The sequence below is a fragment of the Cupressus sempervirens genome, chromosome 4, assembly GCF_028749045.1.
Source record: "Cupressus sempervirens isolate cs-2001-9-10 chromosome 4, ASM2874904v1, whole genome shotgun sequence".
NCBI lineage: Eukaryota > Viridiplantae > Streptophyta > Pinopsida > Cupressales > Cupressaceae > Cupressus > Cupressus sempervirens.
In genome coordinates this window covers 392,686,624-392,704,811 of record NC_143121.1, presented here as the reverse complement: position 1 = coordinate 392,704,811, position 18,188 = coordinate 392,686,624, and the positions used below count along the sequence as shown (strand labels likewise).

General features: G+C 32.6%; 1 protein-coding gene across 3 annotated transcripts in view; it reads right to left on the bottom strand.

Annotated features, from left to right (window-relative positions):
• SS4 (starch synthase 4) overlaps window positions 1–2,140 on the bottom strand; it is a 153,460-nt gene extending 151,320 nt beyond the window's left edge. For 2 of the 3 annotated variants that reach the window (XM_089825247.1, XM_089825248.1), the window contains exon 1: window positions 1,662–2,140. In XM_089825247.1, the coding sequence (XP_089681373.1) occupies window positions 1,662–1,825 (164 nt within the window). In that variant the 5' untranslated portion in view covers window positions 1,826–2,140. The remainder of the gene's footprint in view (window positions 1–1,661) is intronic. The other variant, XM_089825249.1, reaches the window with a different exon arrangement.
• Window positions 2,141–18,188: the final 16,048 nt, after the last annotated feature.

The window sequence follows — 18,188 nt, the reverse complement described above, 5'->3', positions numbered from 1 at the left end:
TAAAATAGAGGATGACTTCTACCAATTACAGCCTGCTCTTCAAAAAGATTTGTTGTCGGGATTGTTATTCTTTCACCGGACCCTTATAGGGACTGGTTATGTTTGGAAGCAAGAACCCATTCTTGGTGTCTCTTGTTGTCCTTTTGTTCACACGTATCATATTTATATTGTCATTTTCATTTTCTCTTTGACTCTCTTGCATCTTGGTGATGGATCATGTAGTGCGATCCAAAACGTTGATGATAAAAAAAAATTCTTACACAATCATTCCCAGAAAAAGGCTAGAATTATTAATATGGATTGTGGAAATCTGATAGCTTTGATTTACATTCTCCTTAGGAGTTTTGTGCTTTTATTTAGACCCTTGTAGGTGCTTCCCATGACTAGGATCTGAATATTTTTCCCTATGTCACTTTGACTTTGGCATCCTGTTATCCCATCCAACAATGAAGGGTATGTGGTACATCGTGTCCTTGTAGATGGAGACATAGATCTCTGACCAGGAATGATTAAAACCTTGTGAATGTCATCTTTCATATTCTTCACCCATCTCAAAGCTCAATTAGGCATTTTGCCTCCCCTTAGCTTTGTCTGTTCGTAAGAGAGGTACCTTCTCCTTTTCATTCAAATTCCTGACAAGAAGAATTGGCTTCTTAGAAATTCCAGAGGTTTCTTTGTAGGGCGCATTGTATCCCACTCCTACAAAGCTTCCCCCACTACCCTTATTTAGGCATAAACCTCTTAGGCATCAACACTCCACATGACCTAGAAGACTCTTCCATATGGAAAAAAAATCAACATAAATTTAGGGACAAACCAATCCAAGTTGTGAAGTAATGATGCTGGGTGCAATGGTACAAGTGTAATTAGAGTTCAGATTCTTCCATTGCAATAAATTCTTCAACTCTCCCAAGTCGTGGCGCAATGGTAATAGGGGCACTCACGAGAGCGGTTAGAGTTTGGAATCTTCCATTGCAATAAATTAATCAATAACTCTCCCGGTTCACATGCTCCCATCATAGTAAGGCAGCCCATGACTCAAATCTTGCTATCGCAATGAGTCAGCCCATTACTCCAATAAACATTCGATAAGGTTGAAGGGAAATGATTATAAAAGTACATTTTGAGCTTGATCCACGTATACAAAGGAAAGACGACCGGGACGAACTTCAACCATATATATGAAGTACTTAAAGATGTTTGAAACTGATCGTGTGTACAAAAACACGCCGCCAATATTTGGATAGCTCTGCTGATCTCTTCTGCTAAAATAAACTCCTAATCATAATCAAAATGCAATATTTTATTTCAGGGTTTACGGAAAAGAAAAAAAACATATAAGTTTTGCTTATATAGTTCCTAAACTTTGCCCGTTTCGTTAAAAAACCTGAAATAATCATTCAAAAATTCATTGAATCATGGTTTAGTTAATAGATAAATAAAACTGTCATAAAATTAATGAGAATGAACTGCATTTACGAATATGCAGACCTTCATAATCTTTCATGAATGTCTTAAAAATCTGAAATTATCATAACTGCAACGAGGGTGAATTCGATTTAAAAATATGCAGACCTTAATAATATTCCCAAAGTGTCTTAAAACAACCTGAAATTATCATGAATTCAATGCGAATGAATTGGGTCTACGCAAGACCAAACCTTGATTTCTTGGCGCGCATTCTGCAATAAGGAGAGAATGAATACAAACGACCTACGGCATAAGATGGAGAAGAGAGACGAATCCTAAAGCCGGTCAGCCCGTTGCTTGGGTAATCCGCCAGCATGGATGCCATGCCAGCAGCACCCAACCCTGTCACTGCCATGTTTTACAACCCCAATTTCTCTTTTACTCCAGATTTCTTACACATTTCATTAAGAGTACGAGGAGTGCTAGTGCCCTCTACGCTTTACTGGTTTTTTTTTTGGGTGCTGTAGGATGGAACAGATTTCCCAATACATGTAATAATATCCGGAGAAATATTTTGTGATTGAGTTTGCGAATGACAATTTTCTCTCTCCCACAAAGTAAGGCCTCAACTGGTTTGGCATTATTATTAGAGCATGATGTCTCTTAGGGCTCTTTCTCTACGCATATGCTCAGCGTGTACCACTTTCATTTTCAATCTACCACAAGAAAATATGGTTCATATTGACAAGACATGTATATAATAAAATTTCAATTTTGACGAATGGTTTTGTACTTTTAGAAGAATTTATAATTTTGAGTGAAAGTGATTTTTTTTTTTTTTTTTAATTATTATTATATTATTATTTTTATTTTGCCAACTACAACTTTTTCGTTATAATTTAATTTTTAGGAATAAAGTTTCCACAAATAGTCTATCGGCTATATAAGGTGATTTAGGAGAAAGTGTTCTAAGAAAATCAAAAATATATAAAATTAATATAATTTTTTAAATTTTAAAAAATAGTCTTTTTACTATGAATTTTGAGTTAGAAATACATCTTTATGTTAAGTATTTTTTCTTCAAAATAATTTATTGGAACTTTCAATTTAGAAATATGTCTTTATGTTAAGTATTTTTTCTTTGTAAATAGGTAGCAAAAATATTAAGTGTTATTGGGTTGTAATCACTCGTTTATTTCAAAATTGCAAGTTCTTTCTTCTCAATTTTTCTTGAGAACTGTCCATCGACATATTCCATAGCTAAGATGATGAGAATTGATGCAATTATAACTTAGTTTATATTTTATACTAGCACGTTTATGTACGTGCAACAAGTAGCCAATAGGAGTGATTTGCATTGCAGTATGAACAAAGTTGTTCATAGAAATTTTGAATTATATTTTAGCAAATAGGCTATATGTGGAAACTTCATTCCCGTATAATTACTTTTTTCACCGAAAAATTGTCAACCTTTGACCGGTAAATTGTCACCCCTTGTCGTTAATAATTTTCTAACCGATTTTCATTTCACTCCACTTTTAACTCTCTCTTTTTCCAATTATTTAATTTAATTAGTTATCATCTACACTATTAACTTTTTTTTTTAATTACTTATTTAACTTAAAAGTTATAACTAAGAAATAATAATATATGTCATACATTATTTAAATATTTATATTTATTTAGCTTAATTAGCTATCATTTCGGCTATTAACTCTTAATTTTTAATTTATTATTTAACTTAATTAGTTATTATTAGTCGTTTATTTTTAAAAAAATAAATATTATCTTATTCTATTTATAAATTATTTATAATTTAATTTATTGAGATGAGATTTTTTTAATTTTTAATTTTTAATTTTTAATTTTTAATTTATTTCTAATTTTAACTCTCTTGTTTTCCTATTTATTTAGAAACTTATTTACTTGTTATCTCCAATTTTAACTCACGTTTTTCTTCTTTTTATTTAACTTTATTTTTAAAATTGATTGAAATTTTAGTTTTTAAATTATTTTATTTTATTTTTGAAATTAGTTTAGCTAATAAGATATTTGTGGGAGGAGTTGCTATTTTTTAATATCTTTTTATATTTCTCATATTAATTTTTCAAATAAATTTTTTGATGTGGATTTTTTTTAAATGATTATTAATTTATATATTTAAGCCGACTTACTTTAAATTAGTTTAGATTTTAGTTTTTATAATTATTTTGGTTTATTTTTACTGTTTATTTTATATGTGCTATTTTTTAGATGATAATTTATTAATATATGGTAAATTAAATTAAATAAATAATATTTATTTAGTTTATTAAAATAATTTAAATTTTATTTTACTTAATTTTTTTAAAAAATTGATTTATGCACATTAAATTATAGTTTTAAAACATATTAATAAATGCCTATCGTCTCATCGTTGCAAGCACAAAAGTTTGGAATTGCTAGTTGTTAGAGGTTACACATGTTAGTAGAAGAAGAGGCTTCAAGTCTGCTTGATAGAAAAAAGGCAGAAATATAATCTCAAATATTGAATGCACTCATGCAAATCTGTTATAAATATTGATATGACATATTTAAAAAGATTAAAAGTAGACAAATGTAATGAGAGTTGATCACAAAAACGCTTTCAATGTAGCAAAAAATAAATGTGTCAAATTTCCTTAATATTGTAGTTATGCATATTGCAAAATTTTATTTGTAGTGCATGACTATTAAATAGAACATGAAGTCAAAATAGAACTCATTTAAAGAAATCTAGAAAATAATATTAGAATTGTATCAAATTAAGTGAAGGTTCTTTTCATGTAATGATACAATTAATTTTATTGGTAGATTAAATGTAATTAATTGACTATTTTTATTTAGTTTTAACTCTAATGTACAATAAAATTAGACTTGATAATCACAATTAATACATAAAAACCTAATAGATCAATAATCCTACTATTTTACAATTAAATCATTAAAAAGAACTAATAGATAGATAGTAATGTATAAAAGTAAAAACTTTGAATTACATTTTGTGATCTATTATCAAAATAATAATTTTTATTTAAACACATCTAAAATTATTAAAACTAGTAGTTGCATGCTTTTGTGCATGCAACAAGTGCGCCGATAGGAGATAAGATTTAAAAGTGTTCAATAATTTCAAGATTTTACAATTAAATTCAATTTATCAAATATGAAAAAAAAAATCATTTTTAAAAGAACTATTAAAAAATATATTACGAAAAATTAATTAGAGAAATTTTTTAAAATAACATGAAAAAATAGCAACATCTCTAACAAATATTCTATTGACTAAATAAATTATAGAAATTGAAAAAATAATATTTAAAGAAAAACTAAACTAATATAAAAAATAATTTAAAATAATTTAAAAACTAAAACCTAAATCAATTTAAAAAATCTAAAGTAAAATAAATAGAGATCACAACATAAGCTAATGTGGAAATCACAAGTAACTATTTTTTAAATAAATAAGAAAAGAAAAATAATAGTTAAAAGTGGATATTTAAAATATAAACTTATGTTAACAAATTAGATTATTAATCATTTTTAATTTAAATAACATAATATTTACTAAAATCTTTTAAATAGATTGATAAATATTATTTATTTAATTAAATTTATCAAATATGAAAAAATAATCATTTTAAAAAACTCTACAAAAAATCTATTGTGAAAAATGAATAAGAGAAATACAAAAAAAAAAATATGTCTAACAAATATTGTATTGACTAAATAAATTATACAAACTAAAAAATAATATTTCAAGAAAAAATAAAACTAATATAAACTAATAAATTTAAATAATATAAAAAAATTAAAATCTAAATCAATTTTAAAAAATTAAAAATTAAATGAATAGATCACAACATGAGCTAATGTGGAGATCACAACTAATAAATAGAAAAAGAAAAAAAATAAGTTAAAAGTGGAGATAACAACTAATAAATATCATAACAAGAGTTAAATGTGGAGTGAGATAAAAATTGGCTGGTAAATAATTAATGGGAAGGATTTTCAATTTTCCTATCAAATTGACAATTTTTATTGTCAAAATTTTAATTTTCTGTCAAAATTTTAATTTTCTGTCAAAATTTTAATTTTCGAGAATAAAGGTTCCCACAAATAGCCTATCGGTTAAATTATAAAAAAACAATTTACTTAGTGACTATTAATATTTTTAAAATTTTTGAAAGCAAAAAAATTAGAAACTTGTTGAAATGAGAATAAAAATAAGAAATAGAGCTAAAATGTGTATAATATTTTTTTATTTGTTTATTTTAAGAAAGGATAAAGCTAGTTGATTCCTCCCATTTACAAGGTTAAGATTTTCTATACCAATAAATTTAATTTACATAAACTTTATCTACACTCTTTAAAATTATCATTTATATGTATTTTAATAGTAAAATAATAATAAAACTAATTTTAAATTTAGATTAAAGATAGATTTATACTATATAAATTTAAAATTCATTAAATATTGATTAAAGATTTTTATTATTCAAATTTAAAGTTCATTAAATATTAGTTATTTTTTCTTAAACTAATAAGTGCTCTCATTATAGCCATTTACCGATCAAAGAAAAAAAAAGTGCTCTTGTTATATAAATTTTACTAATTTATTGTAACCATCATTCTACAATTAAATATTCTAAAATAAATAAGATAAGTAATATAAACTAACATTATTTTAATCTTAATGTAACAAAATATAAGACAAAATTAAATCCAAAAGTTACACTAAAATAAACTCATATATTATAAAAATCTGCAAACTCTTATTATTCCTTTTCTCTTCATTTTTTTGTAATAATAGATCATTAAATATGCTCTTAAATTTTAAAAAACCCAATTCAAATCCTAAAAGAGTATTCCTAACTTGCATTTATATGTATGACTTATTTAAAACATTTTAGCCTTCTCCATTTAGAGCTCTAAAACTTCCTTCCATGCATAATGGGAGAAGATATCTTTGCACCCTACATTTACATGTTTTATTTCTCTAATAAGATATTCCTTCTCTATTTCATTCAAAAAATAATGAGTAAATGGAAGATGGATGAGATCTATGAGGCTAAAAAATCTCCAACAAGATATTAGAAAATGTTCTTAGATTCTACTAATTTAAATGAGATTTTTCAAGTTTACAAATTCAGTAAGAATTTTAGAAAGGAAAAAATTGTGTTTATGGAAAAGGGTGAACTATCAATTAATATCTAAATATATGTAATAGCTATTATGGGTTGAATATTAGCAGGCTGACAAAGTGCATCAACACATTCTAATCGATCCATGTTAAATTGTAAATATTTTTCAATCAAATGTTGACCTACACAAATACCCACAAGAAAATATAGATCAAACCAAAAAATATTGAGAGCATACTGAAATTTTCTTGAAAATAATAGTAACTTGATCTAAAATCACTTACCAAAAATGTAAATGCCCCAAACCTTTGCAAATCTGAATACACACCTAATAACTCCCACAAGGAACTGTAAATAAATGGATAGTAGACAAAAGAAGATTGCGCACAAAGAAGGAAAAAACAAGAAGGGAAATGTTTCTATATGGATGAGGGAAATTCTTTAGAAACAAAAATATCCTAGACTAAAATGTAGAAAGAAAATTAAAGGGAAGAAAAAGAAATCAAAGAAAACTAAAAAATCTAAAATAGCTAGTCTGAAATAATTTCTGACAAGTGAGGCTAACAATTTTCTAACAATAAATTATAAAATTTAAGTCTATCGGCTTAATTAGAAGGTTTTTTTTTATGAGGAGGTGTAATATTCAATTATTATGAATTTTTCTATAGTCTATAACTTACAATATATATTTTTAGACTTACAATATAAATGTTTGGTTTGAACTTATATATGTAATGTTTGGAGTACTTTAACTTTTGTTTTTAGATATGAGATTTTTTTAAACATGTGAAGATTTTTTTTCTTACACTTTATAGGGAAAATTTTATCAATCTATGAAGTTATTAAATGCTTGTTATTATTTATTATACATAAATTAAAATTACATTTAAATCTATGACATAGTGTGTACTTTATATTTGATTGATTATAATGTAATTTTTGTTGAATGGTTAAAAATGTTGGCTTAAGTATCTTGAAGACTTACTAGTAGATAGACCAGTAGACTTAGTCATCAAAGGTGTTGTTATTGTTGGCAACACATACGAAAGAATTATGACTGGTAGAGAGACACAACTAGTAAAGCACGCTAATGTGTAACTCTAACTCACAAAGGTAATCTGAATCGAGAAGATGTGGTAGCCTAGTAGAGGCAGTGACAAAGATGATCCACTTAGATAAAGCATGCTAAGTGAAGTTTGTGTAAGCAAAAGAAAGCAAAGTGAAAGGAAAAGTAGACAGAACATCAAGTTGAATCAACTAGATCAACATGATAAGCATGAAGCATGAAGCAACAAATGTGTGACAGTCGAGCCATGTAGAGGGCAAGAGTGCTCTCAACATCGCTTTTAATGGTGATGGGAGAAGGGATCGAGGAACAGTCGAAAGAATTCAAATTTGAATTCTTTTCAATAATATAAAGTTGTCAAAAACACATGGCACCCGTAACTCCTGTACAAACATGACATAACCTGACAAGGATGATGCACTACTGCAATAAAAGGTCAAGCTAGTAGTAGGGCAAGAATTCAAATTTTGAATTCTTGGATCAAGTCTTCCAAGTGAAACAAGAGGAAAGTATAAATGCAAATAGAGTTGGAAGAGTAAAGGTCAGATTACCAAGAAAATAGCTAAAGAACCAAAAGGCTTGAGCTAAAGTGGAATCTCATAGTTTTAACGAGAGTGGTTAGAGAAAGGTAATATTTAAGGAGTGGTTGTGTCGAGAAGAGGAGAGTGAGCCCTAAAAGCATAAGGTGTATCATGTGCATAAGCAAGGAGAGGCAAGCACATAAGTGATCATAATATGAAGAGCTAAGTTCTACATAGTCATGAGAAGGAAGAGCTAAGTTCTAGACTGGTCAAAAGAGATGAAGAAGGATCTATATCAAGCTAAGTTGAGTAGCTAAATTGTTAGATCATTTTCCTATTGTTTACTAATCTTTACAATAGAAAATCTCGTTGAGGGAGGATCCTAACAAGTTCTTTGTATAAATCTCTTAACAGGGTGACACATTAAATTATGTCTTGAAGTCCTTTAACCAGGTTGCTCCTAATAAGGCAAGACTCTAACAAGTTTCATCAAAACTCACTAATAGTTTGGCACCTTACTTTGTCATTGTAATCTTTTTATAGGGATAAGCTATTCCTCAGGCGCACTTCAGAAGAGTGTAAACTTGTGAGGATTGACTCGCACACCATGATTTTTACCCTAGTAGGTTTTCACAAGATCAATATTGTGTTATGTGTTGTTATTTTTATATTATGTGTTTTTTTCTTAAAACCTTGACTGATTAAGTTATAGCTTGTACTAACCTATAGATAAGTGAGAAGTGTGATCTAAAGAAAAAGTTGAGATTAGTGAATACACTAATTCACCCCCATCCCCTCTCTCGATACACTGACCTGTGGTTTGGACCAAAAATTGGTACCATAGCCTAGGTCCTTAGGAGACAAGATTTTAACAACTCAAGGAAAAGATCAATATGTTTACAAGGGATGCATTGAAGTTTCCTAAGGAAAACTACAACTGATGGTGTAGGAAGATGCACCTAAATCTAAAGACTCTTAGAGATGCTTATTGGACCCATGTAGAGGTCAAAGATGTTGAGCTAGTCAATCAACTTGATGTAGATTAGTTGAAGGAGAAGGAGATACACATAGCCACAATGGATTCTCTAGCGAGCACCTTTTCATACTCAATGTATAAAGACTTGGAAGAACTAGGGACAATATATAAAATATGGAAGAAGCTAAAAGTTGTCCATGGTGATGACAAGTATATCATGAGGGCTAAAGTTGGAAGCTTGAGAGGAAAGTTTGATGACATGAGGATGCAAGAAGGTAAAGAGATTAGAGTGTATGGAAAGTGGGTAAAAGACACCATGCTATCCATAAAAGCATGCAGAGAAATAATCACAAAAGATGAGTATGTGAGCAAGGTGTTGGGAACCCTGATGCCCAAATATGCCATAAGAGTGCTAGTCATTCAAGAACTAAGAACTATAGGAAAGATGGAGGTATCGTTCAATGCCTTAATAAGCAAGTTCACCACATGTGAACTTTGTAACTTTGACAACAACTAATCAACCAAGGTTGAAACTACATTCAAAGCCCCAGTTGCAGCAGCTATAATACTTGGGGAAAGAGGAGAGCCAACCACATCTAGATACAAGAAAGATTTGGATAGCCTGTATGTTGAAGAAGCTAAACAAGAAGATTCGGAGGATCTATTTGCATAATGGATGGTCAGAGGTAAAGGGAAGTATAAGGGTAAGCTTCCTTTCATATTCTTGAACTACGAAAAGGTGGGACATTATGCTACCAGATGTTCATAACCTACGAGAAAAGAGGCAAAAGACTAGAGAGAGAACAATAATTAAAGGGATACTAGTAAGACGTGGTCAAAATCCAAAGCAAACAAGAAGAAGTGGTGCTACATCACTGGAGAAGGTGTGACTAATGAAGATTCAACCAACAATGAGGAAGAGGACAAGGATGAAGTATCTTTTGTTTCCATCACTGAAGAAAGGGTATAGGGAGCCCTGATAATCAACACTAGTATCCACCAAAACATATAATAGATAGCAGTTTCTCACACCACATTTTAGGTGATAGGAGAAAGTTCTACAAGGTTGAGGCCTATGATGGAGGAATGGTAAGTTCAACAATAACTCTCCATGTATGATGATAGGTAAGGGTACTATAGCCCTAAATGAATCCACTACTTGTGAAGATGTGTATCTAGTGGAAGGATTAAAATATAACCTATTGAGCATGGCTCAACTAATGGAAAAATCTTATAAGATTTTTTTTAACAAAGGGTCTTGCAAAATATTTGACAAAACAGGCAAACTACTACCTATAGGAGAGCAAAGTAAAGGTAACCTTTTTTACCTAAATATTTCTGGTAATACTTGTAGTGTAGCTAGAAATGATAATAGGTTGTTATGGCATAGGAGGTTGTGTCATGTAAAATTTGAAAGTATTTTCAAGTAGGAAGGAAGAAGTGTGCAAGGGGTCTACCCCCTACCACTAAACTTGGCAATGTAATATGTAAATATTGTCAACTAGGAAAGTTGGAAAGTTCAAGTTTCTCTAGCAAGTCACTTAGTTTAGAATATGTATTAGATCTAGTTCATACTAACTTGTGTGGTCCCATGGGGATAAAGAGTGTATTTGGTGACAGATACTTTATGATAGTTATTGTTGATTTTTCTAGAATGATGTGAACTATTTATTTGAAAGAAAATTCAAAAGCCTTCCACATATTCAGAGTATACAAAGCAACAATGGAAAGAGAGACCAGAAGAGCATTAAGCTACTTAAGATCAGACCAGGGAGGTGAGTTCACCTCACAATAATTTGAAAGCTATTGTGAGGAGCATGGAATCATAAGGCAAATGCCATCTCTCAGACACCTTAGTAGAATGGTGTCATTGAAAGAAGAAACATAATTGTTGGCTATTTTTTCCCCCATTCAGCCCATCACAGATAACCAATATGACAAATTTACAATGGGTTGGTATATGTCACAGGTGGGTTAATACACCAATTTTACAGTTAGCATTTCATGTTAACCCTCCTGCATTATTGCCACATGTCACTTTTATGGTGAAGTGGTGGTATTTCCACTCTACTTCATGCTCAAATGCTCGCATTGTTGTCACATGTCCCAATTCTCATGACATGCATCTTTAAGGTGGTTAACATGGTTGGATCCAAATGGTAAATTTGACTTTGTGTGTTCCCAAGTTTTCTCTACCGCATGTCTCCATTTTGTTCATTCAGTGGTGTTGCAATGTTTTCCCTGGTGTAAAGACCTAGAATTGTGCCATGTGGCAGTGGGTAAAATTTTTGTGTTATCCCTTCTCACATTCTATTTTGCTACTTCTTCACAAGGAGTTGTGCCATATCAAAATTTTGAGGCTTCTTTATACTGACGGGTGTTGTGGGCCTAAGCCAATGTAATGTTTCTCAAGGTTAATGGTGTGCATATTTTTAAATGATCAATGGCTACTTTTCTTTCCCATTTCACAAACAATTTTTTTCTTGCAATTTGGTGGAGGTCAACAAGTCAACTCTACAGGTGTATGCGGGTGAGTTAAACTTCGTATTACCCCATCCTGTTATTTTGACAACAGCATGATCTAATTTCTTGCAACCACGACATGTTACAAGGAATATTTATTTAATGTTGGGCAACTTCTTGAGCCTTGTAACAATGATGTTAATGCTTCTCCATGCCCATTTAATATTTTTCAAAGGAATGGTTGTTGCAACTCTAACTCAAGTCTTGTTGGGGTTTGAACTTCATGTAACAATCTAAGTTATGCCTGATCTATAAAGGCAAGTTTGTAATTATTTTTTGAGGTTCTTCTCTACTAGCAATTTTGCAGCATCCTTATGCTCTGTGAATGTATTCCTTTCCTTCCATGAATGAAAATCTTACCTTTACCTTATCTTTCTAGTCTAATTCATTGTGCAATCTCTTTCCTTGTATGGGTTATTCTTTTTTGTTCTTTCATATTTGCATATCATGTGTAGCATGTTGTTGCATGTTGTCTTGTGAACTTGTTTTCTTGCAACATTTCATTAGTTTTACCTTCATGTGAATTCTGAAAGAGTAGATTTGATCCAAGAGTTGTGTATTTAAGTTTTTTATTTATGTTTTGTTCATCTATAGGTAGAGTAGTAACTGAGTTTCAATTTGGTGCATCACCCCCTTTCCCTTCACCATTTAAATTTATGCATTTCCTCCTCCCTTTTCCTCTCAAGTAGTATTTTAGGTGCATCTTGATTGTAAGGAAGCTGACCTTCTCTGAATATTCAAACTCAAAGTGCAAGTGATGCAGGAGCATCCTAGGCTTACTGGCAATCCTACATGTTGAAGGGATTTTGGCTTGACATTGTGGACTAAGTCACCAAAGGAGTGGTGCTTGATTGCTATTGGGCATAGTTTTGGGCAAGGAGCTTGGAAGATATTGGTGTTTGGCATACACTTGGAGCTTGACATGCTCTAGGAGTTCAGCATGCTCTAGGAGACTGACAAGCTTATATGGTTTGGCTAATGCTCAACTTGGTTTTCCCTGGCACTTGGCTTGGTCTTGATTCTTGTTGGTGTCGAGTTGTTAGTGAGCCAAGTTTTGGCATTTAATTTTTGTATGGGTATTTAATTTTTTTTGTAGCCTACTTGTGGCTCAATATATATTTAATGTAAGGATTTTAATTTAATTTTTAATGAACTAGGCCAACCTATGGCTCAGTTTTGTATAAATAGGGGAGTTTTGTGGAGTCTTATATGATTGATCACCCAACTAGGAGAAGAGGAAGTGTAGGAGAGAACTTTGAGAAGAGCTAGTAGCTGAGGCTTGGGAAACAAGGAGATTTCTTGGTGGGCTTGCAACTACAAGTTTAGATCTTCCTCAAAGGTTTCTACCAGAGTGTGGATCTGGACTAGTTAGGGTTTGGTTTGGATCTTGAGGGATCTTGCAGAACTATTACTTGCTTTGTATTAGTTATTTTATGATTAAAGTATTGTGATTTGGTATCAGATCTTGTTTTGTTGTTTTGTTTCTATTGTGTGATTATTTGCGGGGATCCAAATTACCTCCAAAAGGGGTACCCTCAAATTCTCGCTACATCAAGTGGTATTAGAGTGAAGGTTGTTCCTGAGAGCGTAGATAGATTGTTGAAGTTAAGGTAGTTTGCACTAAGATCTTGGGTTGGAGAAGGTTGATCTTATGGAGCTCATTGACCTTCTCGATTTGTGGATTTATTACAGAGGGTTTGCATAAATCTTAGAAGATTGGACTCTAGGGTGATTGATGATCTTAGTGATGTTGTGGAAGAAAGGATCTCAAAGAACATTAAAGTAGATTTTAGATATGAAATGGAGGAGGTTAAAGCTAGTTTCAGATCTCAGATGGTATTAATGAAGAGTGACATGATTGTTGAAATTGTGAGTGCTATAGGTGGTGTACCTCGGCATGTGGCTACTGAAGGTAGTTATGAGGAAGTTGCTAGATCGAGTGGTGAGGACATAATTGATCATGTTGAGAGACCTATTGGAACTAGGGCTGGTCAATTTGCTAAACTTGGATCTCGGGTGAAATTGAAGCATAAGATGGAGGTTTCTAATTTCCTAGGTACTTTGAATCCTAAAGACCTGATTGATTAGAGTGGTGAATTGGAAGATTACTCTGAGATTAAGGATATCAAGAATCCACTCAAAGTAAGGTTGGCACAAACTAAGTTGAAAGGACATGTTGCTATTTGGTAGAAAGAACTTCAAAGAGACAAAGAAGAGGAAGGTGAAATGAAGATCACTAGATGGAGGTTAATGGTAACTAAGTTGAAGGCTAATTTCATTCCTACTAATTATGAACTTGAGTTGTTTAAGAGGTTGCAGAATCTGAAATAGAAAGATATATCTATGAAAGATTATACTGAGGAGTTCTACAAGTTGACTATTTGGTATGGACATAAAGAATTGTCAAAAGAGAAGGTAGCTCAATACATTAATGGTTTGAGATACAATATCTAAGATGAAATTGGTATGTTGAAGATTAGTTCAGTTGAGGATTCTTATTAGTATTCCCTAAAGGAAAAAGATAAGTTGAAGAGGAAAATTCAAGGCAATGTTAGAGGAAAGGAGAAGCAGAATAGCTTGGAAAAAGTTAAACCGAGTGTAGAAGATGAACCAAAACCTGTTGATCAGAAAATGAGGACAGGTGGAGGTGAGTTTAGAGGTAATTTCTTTAGATGTGGTGAAGAAGGCATAGATCTTTTGAATGTCCTGATGGTAAGAGAGCTATTATTGTGAGTGAGGTTGAAGTCCAAGAAAATCAACCTTTGAAGAGAGTGAGACAACCTTATCCTTATAGGATTGGTTGGTTGCAAGGTGAGCATGCTTTGGAAGTGAGGGAGCAATGCCTTATTGATTTCCAAATTGGATAGTAGAAGGATCAAGTGTTGTGTGATATTGTGGACATGAACAGTTATCATGTGTTGATTCGTAGTATGATTGCAGGGTGGTGCATGATTGTGTCAAGAATGTGTTTACTGTTGAGAAAGGTGGCAGACAGTATTCCCTGATTCCTTTGCAGAATGAATAGCTCAATAGGAGGAACATGAGTATTGGTAGTTGAGTTGAGTTGAGGGATTCTGAGAAGGTTGGAGATCAATATGGAAAAAAGACCTATAGCACATCGAGGATGCATGTGAAGCAGTAAAAGAAGAATGAGGGAAAGGGTGTACAAGTTGAAGACTTGGAGGATATGTATGTGAAGAACCAATTTGGAATTTATGTGCTAAATCCCAAGAGATGTTCTTCTAGCTACTAAGGACATCTTTTCAAACCTAGGGTGTTTGATGTAGGAGCATCCTAGGCTTGTTGGAAATCCTGCATGTTGGAGAGATTTTGGCTTGAAGTTGTGGACTCGGTCACCAAAGGAATGGTGCTCGATCATTATTAGGCATATTTTTTGTCAAAGAGCTTAGTGGATACTGGTGCTTGCCATACACTTGGAGCTTAGCATGCTTTGGGAGCTTGACATTGCTTATGGTTTGGCTAATGCTTGACTTGGTTTTCTCTAGCACTCGTCTTGGTCTTGATTCCTATTTGTGTCGATTTGTCCGTGAGCTGACTTTTGGCATTTAATTTATGTATGGGTATTTAATTTGTGTTGTAGCTGACTTGTGGCTCGACATATATTTAATATAAGGGATTTAATTTAATTTGTAATGAACTGGGCTGACTTGTGGCTTAGTTGGGTATAAGTAGGAGATTTTTGGAGTCTTTAGGCATTATTATCATCCAACTTAGAAGAAGAGGATGAAGGGTAGATGAAAACTTTGAAGAGCTAGTAGCTATGGCTTGAGAACCAAAGGATTGCTTGGTAGACCTAAGGGTACAAGTGTTGATTATGGTATTCCTACCCAATTGTGGATCTAGACTAGCTAGGTTTGGTTTGGATCTTTGTGGGATCTTACAGAACTGATATTGTAATTATTGTTTGTATTTGGTCCTAACCTAGAAGGCCTTGCAGTCAGGCATACTACATGTAATCAATTATTTTATGAATAAAAAGTTATGATTTGGTATCAGATCTTTCATTATTGTTACTTGTTGTTGTGTTTCCTTTGTGTGGTTATTTGTTGTAGATTTGGACATCTTCTTTGGGGATTCTCCTACCTTGCACTGCATCAACAAGTCCGACACTTGGAAGTTGTTTCCATATTACACAAGGTTGTTTGAGGGTCATACCTCAAGCAAGGGTGGAGACTTTTGTGTCAAAAATTTTTGGCACGCTTGGTGGGACAAATATATTTAGCTACATAGGTCTGATGGTAGCCATTTCAATCTTATTCATTGAGAATTTTGGTGTTTTCTTAGTGACATCATCCTTTGGAGGCAATTCATCAAATATCATGACAACTCTAGTGCACATCTACTAGTTTCAAAAGACCCAGTGCTGGTATGTAAAGATCACTTCTTGATCTTTTGTGATTTTCAACAGCTTTCTATGAAATTACAACTTTTATGAAGTACTAACCATGGACCCATTTCATAGAAACAACTACTATTCCCCCCCATATCATGAGAATTGTATTCCTTTCTCTACGTACTATCAATTTCAATCTTAGCCCCAAGTTGGTTATAGCCAATCTGCTCAAAACTATTACAACCCTCCTACCCCTACCTCGAAAAGATGAAATCAAAACCATTAAATCTATGATGGCTAAGATGGGTGAGATTTTTTTGGGACTCCAAATGCAAACAATTGAACAAAGTAGGTAGATGGATTTAAGGTTTCAAGAACAAAATGAATAGTTGTCATCCTGGGATATGTAGCTTGATGAGTTTTCAAGGCAACAAGAAATAGACCAACAACATGAGGAGATGGCATATCATTCCTATCTCCAACGATAACAAGAGGAAGAGAGGGAGAGATAGAGACACATTGAGGAGAGACTTCCTAGGCAAGTTGTTGCAGTAAAAGAAGAGGAAATGAGGCTACAATTGGCTCATTTTTAGACCAAATAAGTAGAGGCAACCCCTTCTCCAAAATATGTCATTCCAAGCTTCAAGAAATCGCCTCCATTACAAGAGCATGTTGTTGTAACTTGTCCACTCCCTACACCAAAAAGATAGCCCCATGATCCTTCCATACCTTTTACCACTTCACTATTTGAGGGTGGATTGGTTTTATGGACTTTTGATAGTCCAAACATGACATTTTAGGAGAGCAAAGAAAATCCAACAAAACTACCATGGGAGGAGTTTCAGCCTATTGAGGAGAAAAAAGAGGTAGCTATTGAGAAAAAGGAAAAGGATCCAATCCTCTTATGTAAAGAGCTTCCCTCTTTTATTGAGGAAGAAAAAAAGATAAGGTTGTTCCTTTTCTTAAGGAACAAATGATGGATTTTGAGCCTTTACAAGAAGATGTGGATCTACTACTAGAGAAAGAAGAAAATAAATTGTTGCAGTAGATTGTCCTCAATGATATGGAGGATGAAAAAGAGAATCCAAAGGTTAGCTCTATCCTTGAGAAAGAACATACTGATATGCATGAGGTTTCCCGTCAACCTATGCATATTATTGTAGCTATGATGGAGGAGATCGATGATGAGGATGACCTTTTGGACGATTTTATTGCTATATGCTCTTTAATAAATGTTGAGTCATTATCTCCTATATATGAAGAACATGTTTTATAGTAGAAAGTGGGGATTCACACCATATCGGTAGCTCCCAAGGAAGTGGTTCATGAACAACATGAATACAAGGTGGAGACTATTTCTTGACAAGAGGAAATGGAGCCACTTCCAAACCAATTGGATACTACCATTACAGAGCACATTAGCATGGTCATCCTCATCATTGTTGGAAAGCTTCTTTGTTTTCATCATTGGAAAGAAGGAGTTCCACATAGCAGTATTCTTGTCATGCTTGCTACTATTTTTAGTTGCCCAATGCATGGAAGGAAAAATTAGCTTGTAAGAAAGGGTAGCTACTTCAACAAGCTAGTCAATAGATTTTTTTGATTATTTTGTTCGTAAATACTTGTACATAATAGAGTAGGTGTTTTTAGCTTTCCAAGAAGTATAAATGCACAATTGTTACCTTCTCCCGAAGCTTTCTAGAGCAGTCCATAGCATTTGTTTTTTGTTAGTTATAATTTTTTGCAAATTCGCAAGTGGGATAATGTATCATTCTCCATTGGTGACTCTATAACCAATGGATTTCTTAAGGCCATTGATCTCATGCTTAGCAAGCAAACATCCCATTGAGTCGCCAAAAATGTTGGCTATTTTCAACCCCATTCGGCCCATCATAAATAACTGATTTGAGAAATTTACGATGGATTGGTTTATGTCACAGGTGGGTTAACACACTAATTTTATGGTTAACGTTTCATGTTAACCCTCATGCATTGTTGCGACACGTCACTTTTCCAATGAAGTGATGGTATTTCCACTCTCCTTTATGCTCAAATACTTGCATTGTTTCCACGTGTCCCAGTTTTCATGACATGCATCTTTAAGGTGGTTAATAGAGTTGGACCCACATGACACATTTAACTTTGCATGTTCCCACATTTTCTCTACCATGTGTCT